The sequence below is a fragment of the Mirounga leonina genome, unplaced genomic scaffold, assembly GCF_011800145.1.
Source record: "Mirounga leonina isolate KUSES-001 unplaced genomic scaffold, KU_Mleo_1.0 Mir_169, whole genome shotgun sequence".
Taxonomy (NCBI): domain Eukaryota; kingdom Metazoa; phylum Chordata; class Mammalia; order Carnivora; family Phocidae; genus Mirounga; species Mirounga leonina.
Window position 1 is genome coordinate 21,756,016 of NW_023270431.1, and position 15,424 is coordinate 21,771,439.

Here is a 15,424-nt window from a genome sequence, read left to right on the forward strand (position 1 = left end):
ATAAAATCAATTAACATATATTTTGTATGTTATATGTATTATATCATGTATTATATAATGTATTATAAAAATTATACAGTAAGCTAAAGAAAATAATAATAATAATAAATAAGTAAATAGATGGTATACAAAAAAGTTATTAAGAAAATCATAAGGAAAATACATTTACAGTATTTACAGTAAATACGTGTACTGTATTTATTTTTAAAAATCTGCATGTAAGTGCACCCCCATGTTTCAAACCCATGTTGTTCCAGGGTCAAGTGTGTGTGTGTGTGTGTGTATAACATACTAAGTATAGTATCTAAGCATAGCATCATATATATGTATTACCCTAGAATATGCCACTTATGTATCTTTGTTTTATATTACTTTTATATATGATCAAACATATAATATTAAATTTTAATTTTAAAAATTATTTTAAAATTTAGAACTACAGCAGATTCGGGGCACTTGGGTGGCTCAGATGGTTAAGCATCTGCCTTCGGCTCAGGTCATGATCCCAGGGTCCTAAGATCAAGCTCCACATCGGGCTCCTGGCTCAGCAGGAAGCCTGCTTCTCCCTCTTCCTCTGCCTCCCTCCCTGCTCATGCTCTCTCTCTCTCTGTATCTCTGTGTCTCAAATGAGTAAATAAAATCTTTTAAAAAAATAAATAAATAAAAATAAAAATAAAACTACAGCAGATTCTATCTGCTTTCATTTTGTCAGTTTCTAGGTGGTTATGCCAAGTACTGACTAGTAATCTTAAAACAAAATGTAAGATTAAATGCAAGGTACTAACCATCAATTTCCATATATATAAAATAGAACAGAAAGGCATCAAAAAAATTAAATATCCAATTTATTTAATAAATCTTCCCCTTCCATATATCCCTCCCCATTAATTCTGATTATAAGCTAAATTATGTGAACATAGTATTTTGTATAATTTACAGTAGTTTAACTAAAAAGTAGTATTTTGGTGACAGTCTGACAAGAAAATCAAAAGACACCCTATATTTTAAGACAGATAAAATGTAATGCAGAGAATTGGCTACAGTGATGATAGAGAAAGTGCAAAGCCAAAAAAGGGAGCAGAGAGGTAACCAGAGATTAGCATAGGAGGAAACCGCTACACCCCTACACTAAAGGGCAAAGGGGAAGAAGCAGTAATACCTCTAGATAGGAGCTGGCACTCTTACAGATCTGTCCAGTGAAAGATACAACCCACAGAGGAAAAAAAGCCACTGCCAAAATCACTGCCTAAGGCAAAGGGGATAACCTGACTTTTTCCTTCCTTGCCCTCCAACCTCCAGTGTCCCCCACAGAACATGCACTTGGAAATACAGCCTGCAAGAATCAACCTCCTGTGATAGGGAACAGAAGAGTGGAAGGGTGAGAAGTAGATCTTAGAGCAAAAAAGCCTGCAAAGTGGTAATACTGTTCACTCCAGGAAATACTCTAAGAAGTTTTTTCACTTAGAAACATCAAAATAGCATATTTTCCTCTTAAAACTTATGTACATTGAAAGAATGACTTACGAAAGGTTTGGATTATCTTCTGTTAAATTATTTTCCTTTCTTGTCAAGCATTTATAGAAAAAGCTACTAAAAATGTGACTTCGTTCAACAAGTTCATCTGATACCTTCTCCAATATAAGATACCTGTAAAACAGCAACACCACAAAAGTAAGTTATTTTTAGATTTTACCTGGTCTTCTCCCAGTTATCTTATGTATTCCGGAAATCTTTGTTTTTATGGCCTATTAGATTCAAAGCAATCTTGCAATTTGCTCTGATTTCAGTTTTTTTGGTTCTTTATTTACCTCACCCTCCATCAAGACTATTTAAAACAGAAATTGCCCGCTTATTCTTTCACTTACTTAATAAGTATTTATCAAATTCCTAACATGCCACCAGGCACCATTTTTACACTAAGATATAAAATAACAGGGAGGAAAAGAGTACCTGCCACCATATAGCTTACAATCCAGAGGAGTGAGTATAGAAGGAAAGATTAATCAAATACTGAAACCATGATACTCCTACAATAAATTTAGAAAAATTTTAATTACTATGAGATATGCCTAACCTATAAGTTCTCAGTCCATTTCTACTAAAACAATTCTTCAACATAAGCTTATCACTCAATGATTTAGTACTTAATCCCTTCATAATTAGAGAACTCTGCTATTCTTAATCGTTTATGCAGGTTCAAAAATGACCTTGTAATTGCTTTTAAAAAAAAAAGCATAAAAAACAAACACACCTTGAAATTTTTTTAATGTGGTTATGGGGAGGCTTTGCTACATGGAAAGAGACAAAAAGGATGCTTCTGGTGTGCTGGAAATGGTACCTTGATCTGAATGACGATTATATGAGTGCATATATATGAGAACATTCATTGGCTGTACACTTACAATTTATGTACTTTATTACTTGAAAGTTATTCATTAATTTAATAAATAGAAAGTAATTAAAAAAATAAAGTTAGAATCCCCTCTGAAAAGAAGTCAATGAGACAGAGATACAGGCAATTCAGTGAAAAGGTAGTACAGAAAAGTACTACTGGAAATAAATTAGGAATAAAATTGTATTAGTGAATTCCAATAAAACATACAAAAACTAACAGTATGATCCAGTTCATCTCACCAAATATAAATTTGACACTATTATAGGAATACAAAAATAAGTAAGATATAAGATGCGTAACCTTTAGAAGGAGAATGATCATAATACCACCAACTAACTTTAAAATCAGGCAAAATATTATAAGTACTATAAAAGAGATGCAATGAAGTATTATGGGAGTTAATAGTATCTGTTTAGAAGATCAGGAAAAGTTTCAAGAAGGTACCACTTCAGAGAAACCTTGAAAGAGGAATAAAACTTCAACAGATTGAGATAAAGAGGAAAGTCTTCCGGAATCAAGACAAACAGGGCATTAAGGGAGAAGAGTGAATAAGAATAGGCTTTGTTTAGTAAATTATTTATAATTCAATTTTGCTGGACTTTGTAATACATACAGGGTTATTAGTAGATGGCTGAAAAGATAGTGTCAAATTATCAAGACTCTCAAATGTCAGAGTGTCTGAACTCATTTGACAGGTAATAAAAGATTAATGGAAGTTTCTAATGGGAATTGCATTCATAGAGTAGTTTAAGAAGAATAGTGGTGGTCGTAATATACTTAATGGATAGGAAAACAGAGATAAAGGATACAAGGAGACTCGTTAGAAGGACAGAATAACAAGTCAGATAAGAAGTACTAGAAAATCATGATGACAGAAGAAAAAGAATAAATGAATTTGAGAGACAGAGTCTACTAAAATTGGCAACTGAAATGAAACAAGATGAAACCAGAGAGGGAAACAAACCATAAGAGACTCTTAATCTCAGGAATCAAACAGAGTTGCTGGAGTGGAGGGGGGTGGGAGGGATGGGGTGGCTGGGTGACGAACACTAGGGAGGGTATGTGTTGTGGTGAGGGCTATGTATTGTATAAGACTGAAGAATCACAGATGTGTACCCCTGAAACAAATGATATATGTTAATAATAAAAAAGAAGAATAAGAAAAAATTGGCAACTGACTACGTAGAGAGGGAAGGGAGGGTAAAGAGTCAATGATAATGGAGACTTCTGCTTCCAGCCAAGATGGAATAACAGAGGCCAGATTTATCCTTCTGGATGAAAGAAGCAAAAGATCAGACAAAATATATATGAATCACTAGTTTTCAAAACACTGGACATCAGGCAACAAAGAACAGTGATCCTTGAGAAATGGGAAATAAACAAGGTGAGCTCCCCTAATGCCCCAGCTTAGTGTGTTGCTAGTTTCCAGGCTGCAGCATGGGATGGAGTAACCCAGGTGGCAGACTACAAGTTGAGGAGACATTGAAAGTCAGTAGAGACCAAGACAGCTAGAATTTGCAGATCAGAATACTGAAATGGGAAGAGCTGTAGATAAAGAAAACTCCAGACACCTGCAGAGAATGCTCCTTAAGTATTCAGAAGAATTTTGATCACCACATGCATGTGAGGAAAAGGCTGGGGAGAGAACTACTTGAAAAGATGAGAGGGAATGGTAGCCAGCAGCAAGAATAGTGCCTGTTCTTACCGGACAGACTGGAAAACCTCATAATTCATGAGGCCCCAGGTAAAAGATATTTAAAAAGACCCAAATCAATTCTAGAAATCAAATGTAAAGTATTGAGATGAAGAGTAAATGCTAAAGAGAGATTTAGAGCCTGAGTGACTGGAATAAGGCTAGTATTATTAGTTAAACAAGAGGGTTCAGGTAAGATGAGGACTAGAAACTTTCCATGAAAGTTTATAAAACTTTCCTATCTATTCCTTCAGCTTGGCTATACAAAAAGTTGAAAATTATTTTTTAATGGAATCGTGGTATGGGTTTTTTAAATAACAGGTAACTCTTATAGTGCTTAAAGACACAAGAGGTAACTACAGAGTTGCTTCTTTTCCTTTCCCAAAGTGATCTGTAATTTAAGTACTTCCTTCACCACAGTAATATAAACAGTTAAGAACGATAAATCAAAAGTAAACAAATAAACAGAAACTAAAATAAAAAACAGTAACTCTTCTAAAGTATATAGCATCTATAGGAGGTAAAGGAATGAAACTGAAGTCAACTACAGAAAACCCTGGTAGGCAAAAATCTTTGAATTCTTGGCAGATTACTTTTAGCTAGAGTTAACAAAACTTCAGTGATAGACATGCAATTTAAGATTCACATTAAGGGCGCCTGGGTGGCTCAGTTGGTTAAGCGACTGCCTTCGGCTCAGGTCATGATCCTGGAGTCCCGGGATCGAGTCCCGCATCGGGCTCCCTGCTCGGCGGGGAGTCTGCTTCTCCCTCTGACCCTCCTCCCTCTCATGCTCTCTGTCTCTCATTCTCTCTGTCTCAAATAAATAAATAAAATCTTTAAAAAAAAAAAAAGATTCACATTAAAACTGATAAATGAGAAGATCATTTATCATTGTACTTACTTAAGGTAGAAATCAATGATTACATCATTAAGAAACTCTCCTTCTTCTAAGCATTCCAGATCTTCATTAGTTACTCCTAATCCCCCTTTTGTAGGTGGTGGAGGATATACAATCAACCTTAAAAAGTAAAACTAAAGTTAAAACATATTGGTAGTGAAAATTCTAGTATCAAAGAGATTTGTTATATAGAACACTAATAGGGCAATATATTCAATAACTAAAATGTACAGAGTAAAAGTACTTAACAGGATATAAGCAATTATATTTTCCTTTATTTTCACAAGGTACTAACAGTACTCTCATTATCTTTTCATTTCCAATCCCATGTGGGTTAGTATCATATTTGTCTAATCAATACCTTATATCTCACAATCAGTTATAATACCATCAAAGATATCTCTCTTCTGTACAATTTTTAACTTTCAACAAACTGATGGAATAAACCATAAAAGATTTTCCTATGCTCCACTTTCCAAATCTAAGTTTGAATCCCCAAGACTAGTTCCTTTCCATTTAGAAGAGCCAACAGTCAAAAACTATGTTCCCCTACTGGTGGCTAGTCCACAGCAACAGCTGAGCAATAAAGAACATGGGATGAGAGAAGGCAAGTTTCCTATAACAAAGTGCATGTAATGTAAATCTTAAGAGAATATAAAGAAAACAAGTGATTATAACACAAGCAGAAAGAAGTAGAAAACAGATAACCACTAATTAGGCATCTTTTTTCTGGCACCTTCTCTAAAATCTCAGAAGTAAGGACAGTTCTGAGTTTCTAGCTATAATCTTGGAATACACATGACAGTCCTCATTGCATGAATATAGTCAATAATAAAGGTATAATAATATGTACTTCTTAAACCAGAAAGATTCAAGAAGATGAAGTCATCTGCAATTGATTTAATTGTGGCAAACAAAGCACCTAAATCAAATAAAAACATGTGAAATTTTAAATGCTAATATGATAGTTACTATTTTATGGGCTATTTTCTATCCTGTTTTTCATTTGTTTTTTTGTTTGTTTGTTTGTTTGTTTTAACAGAAACATACAGAGGAAGAGAAATCACTCTCAAATGCACAGACTCCCTATTCTGCCTGGCCACCATGAGGAGACAAAATATGAATAAAGTAGCAACTTCTGAAAAAGAAGTTCTAATAAACTCCAAAGTACCTTAAATTGAGGCACACTTCAGTTAAGTAACCCCACTTTTCCTACCATATATCCAGATATGGAATTATATAATCATAAAAACCATACACTGCTACTCGGGTATTTTCAACAAATACTTCAATCTTACTCAGTTTGACATTTTGGTTACCATTTATGTCTTACTGACATAAAACTAAGTAAAATGGTACTAACTGTTTTCTTAATAAATTTTTTTAACTTTCTAAAAAATAAAAAAATTATTATTTCTATTACTAACCATCAGTGTAAGAGCAAAACTCAAAACATTTAAAAAGGTAAACTATTGTCAAATCACTATGTTGTATACCTGCAACTAATGTAATATTTATTGTGTGTCAATTATACCGCAGTTAAAAAGAAAAAGGTAAACTACTTAAAATCAGCAACATGAATGAAAACTACTAATATGTCCACCTATTACAAACAGGATATGACACAGTACATACTTCTGAACAGGTCCAGTGTGCCTGACTTCTCGCCATTCTTCATCTGGATTAGATGTAATAGAAAGTGAGTAGCAACCACTACTTTGCTTCTGCAGGAAGGTGTAAGTAGGCTTGGCTGTATCTGTATTTGAAGGCTGACAGAAAATGGCAAAGAAAAAAGTTTCCTTATAGATACATAAATACACATTAACTCTCAAAAGGATAAAGTCAAAACCTAGACTTTCAAGAGAAAATGTGACTAAAAGAAATCAGTATCAGTGAGTTATATCTATACATTTAGAATTTCTCCAAAGATATTGTGAAATCAAAATAATACTTTTGATCAAAAGATACTACACATACGGGGGACACCTGGGCGGCTCAGTCGGTTAAGCGTCCGACTCTTGATTTCAACTCAGGTCATGATCTCAGGGTCATGAGAGCGAGGCCCTTGTCAGTGAGCTCCACGCTCAGCAGGGAGTCTGCTTGAGATTCTTTCTCTCCCTCTGCCCCTCCCCATACTTACATGCACTCTCTCTCTCAAATAAATAAATAAATCTTAAAAAAAAAGATTGTACATACAGTGGTCAAAGCTTAACTTGATACTTACAGATATGGGCTTTATAATTAAAGAAAAACGTGAAAACTTGTCAGTTCAAAATGAACAAAAGATATAACAGCTAGGACAAAATAAAATTTAAAAGACCAAAAGTTTTTATTTGCCATAGACAAACTGAAAATCTTTTCTTTCTAGATGTATTTGACAGAGATATACAAGCCTCTCCCAGATTCCCCCAATATTAACATCTTGTATAACCACAGTTACAACTATCAAAACTAAGAAATTAACACTGGTATATTATAAACTATAGACTTTATTCTGATATCACTAGTGTTTCCACCAATAACTTTTTTCTGTATGAGGATCCTACAATTCCTGTCTTTCCTTGTCTTTCATGACCTTGATATTTTCAAGAGTATTGGTCAGTTATTTTGTAACTGGGTTTGTCTAATTCTTCTCATAATTAGATTGAGGTTATACAATATTGGGAAGAATACCAGAGAAGTCATGTACCCTTCTCAGTGCATGATGTGACTCTTATTCCTGGTGATGTCTGCCACATTTCTCCACTGTAAAGTTATTACTTGTCTTTTTATTATTAATAAATATTTTGGCTGAGAGACTTTGAGATTATGCACATTTCCTGCTTCTCCAAGTTCGCACCTATTGATGGACCTTGCCTGCAACAACCATTAACTATGGTGGCTTTGTATTTCTTATTCCTTTTACATTTATTAATTGAAATACTTTTCTAAGAAAGAACTGTCAATTATCCACCATCAGTATTTCTTTTTCATTCATTAATTCAGGTATTTATTTGTATTAATATAGATTTATGGGTATTTATTTTATTCTTTGGTAACAATCACATGTTATCATTACTGATTTTATTGATCCAACTGTTCTAGTTTTGGGGCGCTTGGCTGGCTCAGTTGGTGGAGCATGCAACTCTTGATCTCAGTGTTGAGAGCAAACCCCATACTGGGTGTCAAGTTTACTTTAAAATAAAATAAAATAAAAATAAAACTGTTCTAGTTTTGGTATTGGGAGTTCTTTCAGGTTGGCTCCTGTACTGTTCTGACAAAACATAGCATTTTTCACATCACTCTATTTCCAGTGAACAAATTTTTATGAAACCTCGCCAATTATATTAATCATACACTAACCTGAGATACTGATTTCATCTTCATTTCTTCAGCAGCAACAGCAGGAAAAGAACAAGTTGAAGCACAATAATAATGAATAAAAGAACTTTCTTTTGAAGAGAGGTTCTGAAATAAAGGAAGTGCCTGAACCCAAGATAATGGATAAGAAAGCTCTAATTCTCCATTGGTTGTACTTATTTCTGTCATAATATCTTTCAATTTCAATTCTTCTCTTTGTGAAATAGGACTGTGTAGCTCAAGGAAAATGAATTCACTGGATTTTGCTATAAAAGAAAAAAGAAACCAATTTTTATTAATAGTGAAAAATATTTCAAGGGGATTATAATTAAAATAATTTAATTATTAATAACAGTATTTTGTATGTTAGTTAATAACCCAGGCAAATTAAATCCCAAAATAGGCCATTAGTAACAGCGATTCAAAACTCACAAATTTTAACTCTTCCTGCATTAAAAGAGAAACTCTACAATAGTACTAGTTGCTGTATCTCTACTATCTGGCATTTAGTAGGTATTAGTAAACATTTATTAATGAATTTATGAATAAATGAATGAATGATAACTAAGCATTTAATTATTTTTCTCTTGCCTCCTCCATTTATCAAATCTACCAATTAAAAAAGTATTCTGATCAAACACTTCCTTCAAAATCATTGTGTTTCATCAATCATTTCAATAATGGTCTCAGATGACATTCACTCCCCAATTTCCCTATTTAATCATGAATTTTCCCAATTAATTTGGAGTAGGACAGCAAAATAACCATAGCAGTCCTCCCTTATCCATGGTTTCATTATCCACAGTTACAGTCACCCATGGTCAACCACCGCAGTCCAGGAGCAGATGATCTTCCTTCTGGCCTATTGCCATCAGGTCAATAGTAGGCTATCACTACATCAAAATGCCTACGTCATTCACCTCATTTCATCTTCTCACATCATCATCATAAGAAAGGTAAGTACAGTATAAAAAGATATTTTGAGAAAGACCACATTCACATAACTTTTTATTACAGTGTATTGTTATAATTATTCTATTTTATTCTTAGTTATTATTGTTAATCTCTTACTGTACCTAACATATATTAAATTTCATCATAGGTATGTATATATAGGGAAAAAACATAGTATATATAGAGTTCAGTACTATTTGTGGTTTCAGGCATCTGTGGGGGGGGGGTCTTGGAACATATCCTCTATGGATAAAGGGAGGGACTACTGTAATATTAAAGGTATAAAATTTAGTTTACAACTTACCACGTTTAAATGCAAAGGAATACAGAGGGCAAGGTAGAGAGATCAAAGAGGTAAGAAAGAACCTTACTAATCTGATTTATGCAATTCTAAACTAGATTCTTTAGGAGTTGAAAACTAAGCAAAATTGGGAGATATTTAAGATATATTTAAATAGACCAGTTTGGGGAGCGTTCTCCCAAAAGTATTCAATCCAGTCTTAGAAAAAATGATATATTTAAGTAAACTGAGTTTTTTTAAAAACTCAAGAATAATGTTGAAGGTAAAGACTTCTGTATTTTATTTAACACTGCCACGGATTAGCTGTCACTATTCATTATGAAACAAGGGCAAGAAACTCGTAAGAAAGATAGCCAAGGATGGCAACTGATTTAAGGATAAAGTATTCCTTTTTTTTTAGAAGATAATTTCTCTTGGTTGAGTAAAATTATCAGAAGAAATTATGTAGAAAAAATCATTTATCTTGCATAACATTAAGGGTTAAAATTATTTTTAATCCAATGAACTTCATTTCAATTCAATGAAATGATTACATTCTATTAAATTACTTTAGAAGAAAACTATTTACATGACTTCTCAGGTTATTCCAAAATTTAGAAGTCATTTCATACTCACATTGCTGGCTTAATATGGAGTTTTCTAGTTGGGTCTGAATCTCTTGAAGATAATTTGCAGAGACCCAGAGGAAAAGGATAGCATGACTCCTTTTACTGTGATCATCATCCTTATTTTTCCATAACCCAAACCTCTTTAAATGTGTGGTATCCACTAGCAATGAAACGTCATTCAAGGACACTAAAACCAAATAAAAAGATAACATTAAGAATACAACACTTACACACTATATGACTCTTCTTTAATACATGATGTTTTTCAAAAAGAATGATTGGCAAAATTTTACAAAAGTATTATTTCCAGTGCAAAAAAAAAAGCAGAGAAGAAGAAAGAAGAAGATGACGACGATGATAACTATCTGATCTATGCAGAAAACTAAGCATAGTATAACTTAGAAAATTATATATTTCTATTTTGTCAATACTATCAACCAAGACCCAAATGTTACCATAAGCCAATCTATTCCTATGTTTCTTCTCCCAAAATATGTGTATTCCACTATACAGACTAGCCACTATCAAAAGACTCTCAAAGATATTATGAGCTTTTGAATGGTCTAAGATAGTATTTCTTATAAAATTCTTCCAGGTTTAAAAAAAATGAATAAATAAAATTCTTCCAGGTTTTACTTCTCAAAGCCTCTAGGTAATCACTCAAAATTATGGGTCTTTCTCCTAGTAAGCTAAAAGAACCTTCTTTGAGGATTTTTTTTTAATTCATATAAACATAGAAAACTAGTGTAAAGAAGTCCTGAAGGTCATCCAGTCCAACTTTAAGAAAATAAGCATCTGAACTAGGAATACAAGTATCAGTTAAGTACAAACTCAAGAAGAATACCTATTTGAAACAAATCTCTTAGTACTCCTTCCCCCCATTATCTTCCGGCACCTTGCTACTCAAAATCTAGTTCTCAGCCTGGGATCACATCAGAGCCTGTTAGAAATGCAGAACTGTACTCTAGATGTACTGAATCAGAATTTTGGGCTTACCAAAAAAACCCAAAACACAAAAAACCCAGGTGATTCATATCACTCAAGCATTTTACAATAAGCATTCAAATACTTAGTCACCTTAATGTTCCCACGCTAGACATTCTATTTTTTTTTAACTTTTTCTTATAATCAATTGATCCATTTTAAACATCTTGTCTTTCTTTCATATCTCCTTCTTTCATTCATTCTCTCCTTTCCTTATTCCATTTCTTCATGTCTTTCTTGCTCCTTTTCTGTATTCCTATTCCTCCTCTGTGACTGTTTGCATGCTTGCCTGCCTACTTTCACTATTTCACTGCTCCTTTTAAAAACATTTTACATAACTTCCTTCTCTTTCTAACTCTGTTTCTACCTTTTATTTATTGGCATTTTCCTGGATAATCCTTTTTAAAATCACTTCTATCTAGCGATCAATCTGTATCTATCCATCTATCTATCACCTACCTATGGATCTATTTATGTTTTATATCTACTCCTCACATACCTACCTACCTTCTATCTAGCTGTCACCATTCATCAATCCTATTTTACTGTAATATTTTAACTGAGTTCTTTTTAGATTTCTTTCCCCACTATTCCACAATTGTACTTAATTTTCTTACTACCTCCTCTTTTCAAATCCTTCTTTCTATTTCTTACTCCCACATTCTTTATTTCTTTTGTATTTACTCTTTCCTACAGACTCATCACTTTAAACTTCTCTTTCTTTCCTTCTACTTCCTATCTTGGTCCCTTCCTTTTTCTTTTCTCTTTGATAGCTTTTTTTCTCTTTTTTCAGTCCAATTCATTCACTGTCCTTTTCTTTCCCTATTCTTAACTTGCCTGTATCCTGCCTGTCTTCCTATCTTTCTTACTTCCTTTTTTTCCATCCTTCTGTCCTTCATCTCTTTCTCTCTCCCTTCCTCTTCCTCTTTCCTTTTTCATTCCTCCTTCTCTCTCATTCGTCCTTCCAGTCTTTCCTTACTTGTGTTTTTAAACATTTTTCTTTTCATCACTCGTTTTCTTTCTCTTTGCATCTATTTCATCCAGTCTTTCCTACTGGCTTGCCTTCTAAAGTCTGTTCTGTCTCTCCCTATCTCCATCTCTCTCTCTACCTAGCTATCCTACTTTATTTTACTGTCTTTTTTTTACACGGACTATGACTTTTCATTTTTTTCCAGCTTTATTGAGATACAATTATCATATAACACTGTGTAAGTTTAAGCTAACGTTAATTTGATACAGTTACTTACTGCAAAACAATTACCATCGAAGCATTAGCTAACATCTCAACTACCATTTCATTGTCAGGTTGAGAACATGTAAGATCAACTCTCTTAGCAATTTTCAAGTATATAATACAGTATTATTAACTGTAATCACCATTCTGTACATTATTCATCTTATACCTGGAAGTCTACACTCTCTGACCAACATCTTCCCATTTCCCCCATGTCCCAGCCCCTGGTAACCACACCATGCTAGTCCCTGTTTCTGAGAGTCAACTTTTTTACATTCCACATATAAGCATACCATGCAATATTTGTCTTTCTCTGACTTTTCTCAAATAGTATAATGCCCTCAATGTCCATCTATGTTCTCACAAATGGCAAGATTACATTCTTTCTCAAGACTAATATTCCATTGTATATATAAATCACACTTTTATCCATCCATCAACAGACACTTAGGTGGTTTCCTTATTTTGGCTACTGTGGATAATGCAGGATGCATATATCTCTTCAATACCCTGTTTTCATTTCTTTTGGATATATACCCAGAAGTGAGATTGCTGGATCATATAGCAGTTCTAATTTTAATTTACTGAGGAACCTACAGAGCGTTTTCCACAGGAACTAAAGCAGTTTACAGTATCACTGACAACGTACAAGGGTTCCCCTTTTCTCCAAATCCTTACCAACACTTGCTGATTTCTTGTCATCCTGATGATAGCCATTCTAACAGGTATGAGGGGATATCTCATTGTGGTTTTCATTTGCATTTTTGTGATGATTAGTGATGGTGAGCATCTTTTTATGTGCTTATTCGCCATTTGTATGTCTTCTTTGGACAAAATGTGTATTCACTTCCTCTGCCCAATTTTTAATCAGACTTTTGCTATTGAGTTCTCTGAGTTCTTTATATATTTTGGATACTGACCCTTTACTAGATATGTGGTTTGCAAATATTTTCTCCTATTCCACAGGATGCTTGTTCATTTTGCTGATGGTTTCCTTTGCTATGCAGAAGCTTTTCAGTTTGATGGCACTCCACTTGTTTATTTTAGCTTCTGCTGCCTCTGCTTTTAGAGTCAAATCCAAAAAAATCATTGCCAAGACTGATGGGAAAAAGCTTACCCCCTAATGTTTGGGGTTTTTTTTTCTAAGAGTTTTATGGTTTCAGATCTTACATTTAAGGCTTTAATCCATTTTAAGTTGACTTTTGTATATAGTAAAGATGGGAGTCCAGTTTCATTCTTTTGCTTGTGGCTGTCCAGCCTTCCCAACACCATTTATTGAGGAGACTATTCTTTCTCCACTGTATATACTTGGCTCCTTTGTTGAAAAGTAACTGACCACATATGCATGGGTTTACTTCTGGGGCTCTCAATTCTGTTCCACTGTTCTATGTGTCTGTTTTTATGCCAGTACAAAATTGTTTTGATTACTATAGCTTTGTAATATAGTCTGAAACCAGGAAGTGTGATGACTCCAGCCATGTTGTCAGGACTGTTAGGGCTATTCGGGGTCTTTTGTTGTTCCAGACAGATTTTAGAACTGTTTCTATTGCTATAAAAAATGTAATTGAAATTTTGATAGGTATTACAATGAATCTGCAGATCACTTTGGGTAGTATGGACATTTTAATAACATTAATTCTTCTAATCCATGGGCACTGTAACTCCCTCATTCCGAAAACTGTCAGTGAAACTAGCAGCAAAGACAAACAGACTAAATTACAAGAGTAAGAACCTTCAGAAAACTCCTCAGCATTTCTTCCTCACGCAGCTCACAGTCCCAAATAATTGATACTATTTCTGTGAAATCTAGACAATTACTACTAATCCAAATGTACCAACCATAATTTTCTTTAGAAAGACTGCTTCAAAAGTTTCCCTTTAAAAAAAAAGGAGATTTAACACCATCATCAAGGAAAATATACCTCACTACCAAATTTTCCCCAATATTTGGTTTATTTTATTACAGGGCTATGGAAGAAACTGAAAGTGGAAGTTGTCTATCATTTTTTCTAACCACTGTTAGGGATCTTAGTAATAGAACCCTAATTTTATTTAGGAGGCAAGATACTTAGCTTTTAGAAACTCTATTTTCCTAGCTTCCTTTGCAAGTAGATGTGTGATCATATGACTATATTCTACCTAAGAAAATGTAAGTAGAAGAGGTTAGGTGGCATGCACATCCAAGAAGGCTCCTTAAAAAGGCAAGAGATAGGTGGTATGTATGCTTTTTACCATTTTTCCCCTTCCTCCTGCTTTCTACCTAGAACACAAACGTGATGACTGAAATATAAGCAGCCAGTTGTCCATGAGACAAACTTAAGGATGAAAGACATAGGTCAGGAATGACACAGTAAAAAAACAAAAGAGACTGGGCCTCTGAAGACCAAAGAAAACCATATCAGCCCTGTTTACCCTACCTCTGGATTTCTTCTTCGTGAAGGAAAAATAAATTATTTTCTTTAAGTCACAGCCAAACATAATTAACAGCTAATATAAATATGAAAACTAGTATTTCCCTCAACTACTGTAGAAAAAGAATAAGCATTTAGACCTCTACGTTCCTCATCTATTAAAACCTTTCATATGCATGCCTTGTTTTTAAAAGATTTTTATGGGGTGCCTGGGTGCTCAGTCTGTTAAGTGTCTGACTTTGGCTCAGGGTCATGATCTCAGGGGTCCTGAGATGGAGCCCCGTGTTGGGCTCTGCACTCAGCAAGGAATCTGCTTGTTCCTCTCCCTCTCCCTCTGCCTCCTCCCCCCATTCATGCTCTGAAATAAGTCAGACAGAGAAAGACAAATACCGCATGATCACTTACGTGTAAAATTAAAAAACAAACAAACAAACCACAAGCTCATGGATAGAGAGATGAGATTACTGGTTGCCAAAAGCAGGGGATGGGTGGGCAAAATGGGTAAAGGGGACAAAAGGTACAAACTTACAGTTACAAATAAGTCATGGGGATATAATCTACAACATGGTGACTATAGCTACTAATACTGTATTACACATGTGAAAGT

The 15,424-nt window shown here is 34.1% G+C and overlaps 1 protein-coding gene across 6 annotated transcripts in view; it reads right to left on the bottom strand.

Annotated features, from left to right (window-relative positions):
• SENP7 (SUMO specific peptidase 7) overlaps positions 1 to 15,424 on the bottom strand; it is a 142,199-nt gene that overhangs the window by 14,948 nt on the left and 111,827 nt on the right. For all 6 annotated transcript variants that reach the window (XM_035015287.1, XM_035015286.1, XM_035015285.1 and 3 more), the window contains 5 exons: positions 10,196 to 10,375; positions 8,329 to 8,591; positions 6,622 to 6,755; positions 4,990 to 5,106; positions 1,525 to 1,647 (listed from right to left, as the gene is read on the bottom strand). In XM_035015287.1, the coding sequence (XP_034871178.1) occupies positions 1,525 to 1,647; positions 4,990 to 5,106; positions 6,622 to 6,755; positions 8,329 to 8,591; positions 10,196 to 10,375 (817 nt within the window). The remainder of the gene's footprint in view (positions 1 to 1,524; positions 1,648 to 4,989; positions 5,107 to 6,621; positions 6,756 to 8,328; positions 8,592 to 10,195; positions 10,376 to 15,424) is intronic.